Source organism: Sinocyclocheilus grahami, unplaced genomic scaffold, assembly GCF_001515645.1.
Source record: "Sinocyclocheilus grahami isolate Dianchi unplaced genomic scaffold, SAMN03320097.WGS_v1.1 scaffold325.1, whole genome shotgun sequence".
NCBI classification, from domain to species: domain Eukaryota; kingdom Metazoa; phylum Chordata; class Actinopteri; order Cypriniformes; family Cyprinidae; genus Sinocyclocheilus; species Sinocyclocheilus grahami.
In genome coordinates this window covers 177,968-188,827 of record NW_015505504.1, presented here as the reverse complement: position 1 = coordinate 188,827, position 10,860 = coordinate 177,968, and the positions used below count along the sequence as shown (strand labels likewise).

General features: G+C 37.3%; 1 protein-coding gene across 3 annotated transcripts in view; it reads right to left on the bottom strand.

The window, feature by feature from the left end:
- Positions 1-10,860, bottom strand: part of LOC107602377 (ephrin type-A receptor 7-like) — a 161,903-nt gene that overhangs the window by 46,629 nt on the left and 104,414 nt on the right. For all 3 annotated transcript variants that reach the window (XR_001611027.1, XM_016294859.1, XM_016294860.1), the window contains exon 5: positions 6,842-7,189. Coding sequence is in view for 2 of the 3 variants with exons in the window: in XM_016294859.1 (XP_016150345.1) it covers positions 6,842-7,189 (348 nt within the window). In the remaining variant the exon portion in view is untranslated. The remainder of the gene's footprint in view (positions 1-6,841; positions 7,190-10,860) is intronic.

Below are 10,860 nucleotides of genomic sequence, written 5' to 3'. Positions count from 1 at the left end.
ATTTTAAATTGTAATTTATTCCTGTATATTCCATTGATTTTCAGCTGTCATTACTCCAGCAAATCTTATATGCAGATTTGCTTCTAAAGAAACATTATGACTTTTATCAATTTTGAAAACAGTTGTACTACTCAATATATTTCTGTGGAAACCATAATACTTTTTCCCCCTCAGGATTCTCTGATAAACAGAAAGTTACAAAGAAAAACATATTTTTCTATCTGAAAATACAACAGCATAAGAGGCAACATAAAACTTAAAATTAATTTTTAACTTTTTAAAACTGTTACTATATTAATTTTGTAATGCTACTATTTTATTGCTGTAAAAGACTTTCACAATATTATGCCTTTATTTCCATAAATGCAAGTCTTTGTAACTGATTTTTTTAAATTTAGTATGAGTTGTATGTTCAGTTATAAAAGTCTTTCACATTCACTCAACATTGGTTCAGTCAAATATTTTACACAGTTTGGCTTTTCAAGAAACGAAAGATCAACAAAAAATAAATTTTCATGATATGACCACTTTAAAACATTAAAAAAAGCAATCATTATTTAATCACTCAAGTCGTTTTAAACCTGTATGATTTTCTTTCTTCAGTGAAACACAAAATAAGATATTTAACTGTTTCTGGGGTCCAAACAACATTAGACCCAAATGACTTTCATTGTTTGGATAAAAAAAAACTAAGACCTTTGAGTTCCACAGAAGAAAGTAAGGCTGACACACATGCAACCCCCCTCCCCCCCTGTCCTTCACCCTATATCATCCTCTTATCCCTCTCACCCACTCTTCCACTGCTGAGGCACGCAGAGGTGCCAGACCCCAGAGAGCTCCACAGGCCTCGGCCATCTAAAGCAGCCAAACAAAATCCTCTGAAGATATTGAAATGTCAATCCCTCCACACTGACCCCTCCCCTCAGCCAGTCTCCCTCTGACACACACACACACATCGGGGCGCATAAACACCCTGAAACAATCGTGAAAACATTGGGGCTTTGTTGAGCGACTATGGAAAGTGTGTTCTGGTGTAAAAGAGCTGCAATCTATCAAAAGCAGAGCTGTCCAAACTCAGATCTGAGAGAAGATGTGACCCAAATCTGCCCACTCTTTGTTTGGGTCTTATTCATGGCTGGCTCAAAATTCATATTTACCCTTATAATTCCAGATCCACAGTATTAAATGTTGTATGATGCACTTTTCAAAAATACTATGTGTCATGGGCGATTCTTTTGAATGAAGCACTTACACTTTCCTGTAGCCGATGGAGTTGTTTATCTACCACAGAAAATACGGCAAAAAAATAAGTGACTCATCCATGGTGACAAAAAGCCTTTACAAATCATAGGGGTTGGAATGCCGTCAGATTTCTTTCAGTTTATAAAGTCAAATTGATTTAATTTTGGGGAAAAAATGGCTCAACAGATGTCTAGTTCAACTGAATTTGTACTGTATTTGAACATGTACTGTGGCACAAGCCAGCTTGCAAACGCACACGGTCAGATCTTAAAGCACATATGTCCTGGGTGGTATGACTGTATGTTTTATATATACTGTACACTACCGGTCAAAAGTTTGGGATCAGAACGATTTTATATGTTTTTTTTACAGGAGTTTCTTATGCTCATCAAGGCTACATTTATTTGATAAAAAATACAGGGGAAAAAATTAATATTGTGAAATATTATTATGATGTAAAATAATGTTTTTCTATTTTAAAATACATTAAAATCGAATTTATTCCTGTGATGAAAAGCTGAATTTTCAGCATCATTACTCCAGTCTTTAGTGTCGCATGATCCTTCAGAAATCATTCTGAAATGCTGATTTATTATCAGTGCTGGAAACTGTTGTGCTAATATATATATATATACAGTATATATATATATTGTTATTTATACGTGACTTAAGTGTTCAGAATAAATTTATATTATTTATGACCACATTTTTGTATTATTATTATTATTATTATTTAATTGACTTTAGACTTTAAGCATTAGAACATGCTTATTTAATATATAAACAACTTTATGATGAAAAAATAACTACATTGTGATTTTTTCAGTGATATAAAACAGTAACAGTGATTTAGTCAGAATTCACTTATTGTTGGAAAATGCATGTTATCATTCGACCAGGCTTTCAGCAGAAAGTGCAACCGACACGCTTCTCGGATAATCTCGAGTCTCAGAATGGCCGAATCTCAGGCGATTAGCTGTCCAGTCCAATATATCAGTCTATCACTAGTACCGTGAAGATTATTGGAAGTTTTATTGCTTGTACCTTCAGGGTTTAGCTCATATGTTGAAGCTGTCATATAAGCCAGTGTTTGTGCAATCTCCATGGTCTCTCTTCATGTATCTGTGTACATGTCAAAAAACTCTAGTCTACTGCTGCATTATTACCTCGCTGCCATCTCACTTAACTGTGACTGGCTCCATGCAAGCAGAGAGCATGATGGGACTGACGCCCTTGCAGTGATCTGAGACAATATATCATAAAAGAGCCACTGACCTTTATGAATATTGCAAGGGCACACTCTCACCCCCACCCTAAACTAAACCTGTTAGCCAATCTCTCCTCTCACCCTCCCAATGGGAAATATTAAACTTCCTCTCAGGATAAGGGCCCAGTGGTGTCTCCACGCTACAGAGAAGGAGCTTTACAGCGCATGGTTCACAGCCGGCAGCATTGGCTCTTAGCCAGTGTAGGGTTTAAGACCACAGGTCGATGAGATGTGCACCCTGACCAAACGGATTTCCCTGTATTTGAGAAGGAGGACTTTATCGACCCACTGCAGGCCCTGATGGGAGGTTCGGCTTGAAAGGAGAGGTTGCTTGGGTTCTTTTCTTGAGAGGCCGCAGGGAAGGAGGTTCTGTGGGGGACAGGAACTCCTCCAGCCTCGGATCTCCAGGGACCTCCACAGGTGATTAGACACAAAGTTTTTACACACTTGTAAATCTTTGTGGGATTGTTTATGGGTGCATATGCATTTCTGACTGATTTCTTCTGCCAAATTCAGATTATTGCGCACATAATGAGAAGGGAAGCTGTTTGATTTAAGCCTATTACGTTATACGTATACTCCAAAATGTAACACTAACTTGGGATTTCTAAAATCAAAACTGACAACTCAACGTAAGGATGGGCAGCATGACCAAAATCTTATACCACAGTATCAGTCATTTTATATAACCGAACCATTCACAGTATTCACTGAAAAAATATATTTTTAAGTTGAAAATACAACAAATATTATTATAGAAAGTTTTATGTTTTTATAATTCAAAATTTCATGTTTAGTTCAATGTTTTACTTGCCATTTCTTTGAAATTTCGTTTGAACTTTCTGAGAAAATTGTTTCTACAAATTTCTTTTTCCTGGAAAATAGAGAAAAAAATTGTTTATATATTAAATAAGCATGTTCTACTGCATAATCCAGTGTATAACTGCGTGTGTGTATATATACAGTATATATATTTTTTTAACTTTATAGGCACTAACAGGGATTCTCAACTGATTTTTACACCTGAAACTTTTATGATATAAAAGTATATATTTCGAAGAAAGTTTCAACTGTTTATCTTTCATACAATGACAGACAATGGGGTCCAAAACAATATTGGACACCACTGACTTTTCATTTTTGCATGAACTATCCATTTAATTGGTGACACCACACTGCACCAGAATTATATAGTGTATAAAACTAAAAACACTTTTGAAGAATTTTGGTAACCAAACTGTTTTGATCCCCATTGACTTCCATTATATGGACAAACATACAATGGAAGTCATTGGGAACTGAAACTTTTTGTTTCCCACAGAAAAGAAGAAAGTCAAACAGGTTTGGAACGACACAAACTACGTGGACTAGTATCCCTTTAAACTTATGAAATATGTTAATACTGCTTTGAACTACATTTTACAGCTATTTGAAAATATTTATTTAAATGTAATTTTGACCTTTCAGAGAATTAGAATATCTTTCCCTATTCAAGTACATAGGAGCAGTAATTGTGTGCCATAGAAACACACAGAAAACATCTGACCAGAGGCTTTACTGAGATGGCTGCCGTGTGACCCGATCTGCTTGCTGCAAACTGCTCTCAAAATGATCAGCATGCTTATATTTCATTTCCACAGAGAGTTCAACAAAGGGCCAATAAATACAAAACGCACACATTCAACACAAGCACGGCACTGATCTCAGCCTCTAGTCAGTTAAACTCCTTTGTGTTGGCTTGCAATCACACCCGACTCAAATCACAGAGCTCAAACACACAGCTGCCTCTGAGACTGTACATCACAATAAAGTAATAGCACTTCCTCTGAGAGCTCTAGTTAACCTTGAGCCTGTGCTGCGTGAGGGAGAGATTAATGGTGTTTATTGAGAATGGAACAGGAGAAGAGAGGAAAATTAAGTTAGAATACGCAATACACATAAAAATTAAAGACTTGTGTTATGGCTACTCACATAACTTCAAGCACAATAGAAAAAAAAACAAGAATGGCGTGTTTCAGAGGAATGATTTATACTTGAGACCCAGGTCCAAAATTAACACCCAACAAGTGTCAAATGCAATTTAAAAACGGCCTTTGGTGAGCAGATAAAAAATGATTTGCCAGTGTCACAGTAAATGACAGTCTAACCCTCACACATGCAAAGTGATTCAAATGAAAATCAATATGAAATAATAAATTATAATTACAATTATTAAACAATTAATTAATTAATAGATAATAAATGATTATATCTATTATATATTTAAAGAACATCAATACTTTTATTCAGAAAGGACACATACAATTAACAAAAAGTAACAGTAAAGACATTTTTTCTAAAAGAGGTGATGATTTCTTTGTTCTTTCAAATTTTCAGAAAAAATATATATCCTAATATATATCCTGAAAAAAAATCTATATAAACAGCCTCATGGCTGGCAAATGTTCTCGATTCACTTGCTTTGGCAGGTGTGGAAAAGAGTTAATTTGGACTCTGCCTGAAGGGGAAAAGGAGAGAAAGAAAGAGAGAAAATAGTCTACTGAAAATGTGTGAGAGACAAAGAAAGAGTCATTTTTGGCAGAGAAAAAGCAATTGTGTTGGAAAGACTATCAAATAATGAAAGGCGCAGGAGTCGAGTGCCAAATAAACGCTCTGCAATTTACTCTTAATGGAAAGCAAAATCTGAGTGCGTAGAAGTTTTGATGAAAGAGATCTCCTCCATTAATAAACATGCAGCTCCTGCGCTGCTTATTTCAGCCTTTGTGTTCCGGCACTCTCGGATCATTGAAGGATCTGAGCAAGCGGTAATGTGAGTGTGAGTCTGTGTGACTCTGTACAGTATGTGTGTGTGTGTGTGTGTGAGTGTGTGTGTGTGAGAGAGAGTGGCTCAGTGTGTGTGTTAATCTGGGGGTTGTGTAAAGCGAGCAAATATCAGTGCACATTGTCCTGTAGAGGCATTTGATGATATAGGTGAGGGTCTAACACTGATAAAGTGATTTCCGAAGTGTGTACCTAGCATTTACATAATACTGTGTACATTGTGTGTGTGTGTGTGTGTGTGTGTGCAGGCAAACTCTTTGGAACTGACCCATCACACAAACACACACCAGCTGTTCAGTAAGCCCTACTTGACTCCAGATGCTGCTCTTATACAACTTAATTTTGTAATTGATCAGCACTAAAAATGGAGTGTGTGCTCATGGGTCGACATGCACACACAGCCTGTGTGTGTATGGTGGGCACCTGCCATTGACTTATGCTGATTGTGTACTTTATGCACTAGATATTTTCTAGCTTCTAAAACAAACCCTCCCACAAACCTTTCTGCATTAAGACATTATTTAATATGTTAATAAGCCATTTGCCTCATGGGGACCATTTAGTTATTATTACGGTACTATCAATATTATTATTATTATTATTATTATTGTTACTACATCAGTAATTTCTGTTATGAGCACATTTCTGGCCTTTCAGTTACCCATAACCCTGTTTACTGAATTCTGTGACTACAGCAAAGGGGTCTTTGAGAATTACACTGCATTCAGACACCAATTTCTCTCTTTATTGTGGTATAACCTAGCAGACAAATGGCAATTTCACCTCAAAGAAATTACTATAACCTCCAATTATGTGCAGAACTTTTAGTCTTCTGGACATAAACCACTATCAGTGGATTTGCAATTGTGTAGTTTCTGTTGTTCAGCAAAGAGCCACAATAAAAGGACCATCTCAAATAATGGGGAAAAAAGGTAAATGGTTTTGTATATTTTTTGATAATACTCATGTGATCAATTATGAATCCACTAAACCAAAATAAAATAACCACTGACCACTGCTGCCGATCTCATTAAAGAGGACATGAACGTCTTTAATCCCACATGGTGGAAAGACATCAATGACACGAGGATGCAATGAAACTGAGAAGCACTAAGATGAATAAGCTGCTTTGTCACAACTTAATTTGGCTCAAAAAGGGACTATTTCACTCAAATCAAATGGAGATGAGTGAAAGCATCTGCTGCAGTATTACTGAGAGAGGACAGTGTCCTCAAATACTGTCTCTACCGACATTAGGAGCATGACACCACTCACAGACAAAAAACATGAAACCAGCATTCATCGTCCACATTACACTGACAAATGCAAAAGCTGCTATGTGAAAAAGCAGCACTAACATTTATTTTACAGTGTTTAACTCAACTGTCTCTTGCTAAACAGGTTTTATCCTGATAAAAAAGTGAACTCACTGATGCACTTTATTTGCTTTATTTGGAAAACAGGGAACGATACTAGGTAAATACTAGTGTAAATATTTTATGAAGAACATACCTGGAAGGCTGGTGGAGATGTTGACCTGCGTGTAGAACCTTTTGTTGGGGAGTAACTCAGAGACGCCATTCCGGGCCTCCACGCTGAAGGAGTAGTTGGTGTTGGGCAGCAGGTTCACGACGGTGACTGTGCGCTCCGTCAGGCCGCTCTGCTGTGGTACGAATCCCACGCTGGCTCCGCAGGATTCACACTGCACCTGCGGGGCCCGCGGGGGGCCGACACATCGCCGGCAGCCTATGCTGTAGGTGAGATCCCCTCGGCCGCCTGAGTCATTTGGAGCGGCCCACTCCAGAATGAGCGTGGACTGTTTGAGGGTGTAGACCAGATCACGAGGTGGAGAGGGAGGGCCTGTGTACAAAAATAAATATATAAATAAATAAACAAACAAACATACAAATGAAACGTGTCATGCTTGATTAAAACAAAGTGTTCAATACCACACATGCCACACACACACACACACACACACACACACACAAAAAACACATTCATAAGCATTAAATAAATGCCATCTGAACATACTCTAATTAACATGATGATAATTACCCCTCAATGAACTGTAATTCTTTTTAATAATTTAACCCAATTAGCTACAACTGGGTAAAGCTTAACGGAGCTTTAGGCTTAAAATCACTTCAGAGGAAATGAACACAGGCCATGGAAGACAGTCAAAGAGAGATCATGGAGTATTGAGGGCATTGGCAAAGACGAACACAGCTCTCATGCACTAGCAAGAAATCCATTCATACAAATACAGGGAGAGGAAAGGCTCCTTACAGTAATTTGACTGAATCTGTGGTAGCAGAATTAAAATTAAAAAAGCAAAGATAAAAATAAAATTAATCATTTAAATTTTGTAATAAAAATAATAACAATTCTTATTATTATTACTATTATTAAGTGTTTTCATTTTGTATGAGTATTTTTCCATTAGTATTATTATTACTAACCCGTTTTAGACAAAAAGCATGTCTAAGGGAACATACAAAATTAACACATGTATCCGAGATTTTTTAAAAAGTTTTTCAATTAAAAAATATAATTTTAAATTTGGTTAAACTAAATTCACACAATTGCTAACTAACATGAATATTTAGCTGTAGAAGCCTTAGAAATTCAACTTAAACACCACAATACGCAGCAGTACCAATAACTGTGTTTTTCAGATTTTCAAATGGGTTTTGTGATAGCTTATAAAAAGCATTTGATTTCATGGTAAGATCAAGGACCTTAAAGCGGCTGTATAGAACTGAATGGCTTGCTGCAATGGCATTCACAACTACTTCCCCCAGAAGCTACAACTGATTTACGGTGAATGATGTGGGCAGAATGAATGACAGTCTCTAACACAGAGAGAGAGAGAGAGAGTGATAAAAGAGGGGTGGGGAGGAGGAGAGAGATCAGATGTGTTAATTGCTGCTGTCCTGTAACGCGGGACTATTCTGTTGACTCTGGGAGGAGTGGGTCAAGGCTGGAGCCCTGTGTCTCTAATGTCGTTTGTCAGACAAGAATCTGTCAGCAGCAGGAAGCCATTTAAATGTCACCAGGGCTTTAAGCTGCCCATCATCAGCTCAGGCCAAGAGCACTACAGGTGCCTCCCGCTGCCCTCAAACACAAACACATACACACTGCAAAGATGGACTCAATATGCTGCAATGATAGAACCTTCCCGTGTAATATAGGGAGTTTGCTTTTCTTTTTTTGACAAGTTGGTCAAAAAATAGTAATCCACAATAAATATGATCAAACAAAACAAAACCTTATCTGAACCATTATCAATAAAACAAAACTAGTGAAATAAGACTAAGAATATAATATAATAAGACTAAGACTAAATAAATGATTAAATGTTTTATTATTATTATTATTATTATTAGACTTATCTGAATCAATTTCAATGAATATTACTCACTATATAACTTACTAAAACAACTAATACATATTAATAAAACAAGATCAAATAAGACTAATAAACAAATAAAATTAAAAATGAAATAATAATAACAAAAATAATTAAAAATAAAATAATTGTATTAAAATTAAACGATTATATTTGTAAAATAAAAATAATATTATATTATATTATTATAGAATGTTACATTCTAAATTATTTTATATTACAAGTTTTACAATCTTTCTTTTAACTAAATGCCACTTTCAATAAATGCCACCAAAGGAATTTGAATTAATCTGAATTAACTGTGGGATCCAAGTAAAGGTATAAATCATTATAATCAAAAGCATCATAACTGGTGCTACATAGCATTTCTGAGTGCCTGATTGTTCCCATTCAGTCAGTCACGTTCAACGTTACGTCAGTGACTGACGAATTGGGATCTCGCCCGAGAGCCCAATCCCCTTCGAGTGTTAACTAAACAAGCCAATGACAGTTGGCGTGGCGAAACACGCACGCCAACTGTCATTGGCTTGTTTAGTTAACACTCGAAGGTGATTGGGCTCTCGGGCGAGATCCCAATTCGTCAGTCACTGACGTAACGTCTCCGTTCCCTCCTTCAGGGAACGAGGGTTACACAAGTAACCTAGACGTTCTCTGGTACATGCATTTGTTAAGTTTTAATTTTGAGATCTAGGCTTTTGAAAAAGAGCCCCTTGTCTCATAAATGCAGCAGATGATAATGAAACTGTAACACAAACGCTCAAGTGTGAGTGTGTGTATGGAATAATTTAGATGTGTGCAAGAAGCGTTGTTTTATTAAAGGCTCTGAAGGCTTATGCAACGGGGCCCACGTGTGGCCAGGAGCAGTGGGGAACAGCTGCAGTCAGGATACATCCACCACAAGAGACACACACACACAGACAGAAAGCAGCACTTTATCACTTCCGTTAGCACATACACACTAGGGTACAAACATACACACACACACACACACACACACACACACACACACACACACACACACCTATATACAGGCACATTACCAAAACAGAACTGCACAGAAAATAGACATAGAAAAGTAATGCAATCCATATCATGCTACCTCCTTTCAATCCTTTGTCTTCTGTCATTTACAGTCATTAAAGACATTTCTCTCTCGCTGTAATAAACTGGTGCCATCTGCTCATAAGAGTGACTGTAAAATCTATACTATAATTAACACAATAACAGAGTCTTTGTCTCTTTCATATAACAGCAGCCTAATCAATACAGTAATTAATGGTGTAAATAAAAGTCATAAGCACTCAGAGACCCATTCAGCCCAGAATAAAGGGCTGGTCACACAAGAATTGAAAGGTTAAGTGTGTGATGTCTGTGCCACTAGAGCCACTAAACAGAAAAGCAAAAAACTAATGATTGTTTTGGAAATGGTTTTCACTCCCACGTCTGCCATTGGTAAGCAAACAGATAGTCCCCCCTAAACTCACGCCATTGGTTGAGCTAACTCTGCTGTGTCAGACTTTTTGGTGCACTTTTCAGTGACATTAACCTATGATTGGTTTATAGTTGGCTAATAATGGTTACTAATTAGGGTTGTGCCGATAGACGATAGTATTGTGTATCGATGATAGTCAGAGATATCGACGATAGCAGATGTCTTTGTCGATAGTCAAGATGATATTAGGCTCATTCTCCTATTAATGTATTAAATTATTATTATTATTAGGCGGCCTATTATAATTCGGCTATTATTATCAAATTGACCCGCTATTTCACTTCAGCACCAACACTCACACACGCGCGCGCGCGCGCGCAAATGAGGATTAGAGCCTGTAGCCGGTGAAGGAGTCTCCAACCACAAACACAGACGTACATCGTCTGCTGATATAAGGTATTTCATTGCACTTTAACAAGTAATCTGAACGGCCTATATATGTGCAATATTTTAACTGAGCCCTCTTCACTAACTGAGTTTAATGCCACAGTTATGTTAGAACGCCTCTCATTCATGTTTCTGTGGCGGCACTTTTTAGGATGGATGCACCTTTTTGGGCTTAAAAACCCCCCCCCCCCCCCCCCCCCCCCCCCCGCACGGGGGGCGGGAGAGAGAGGCTACAATAAA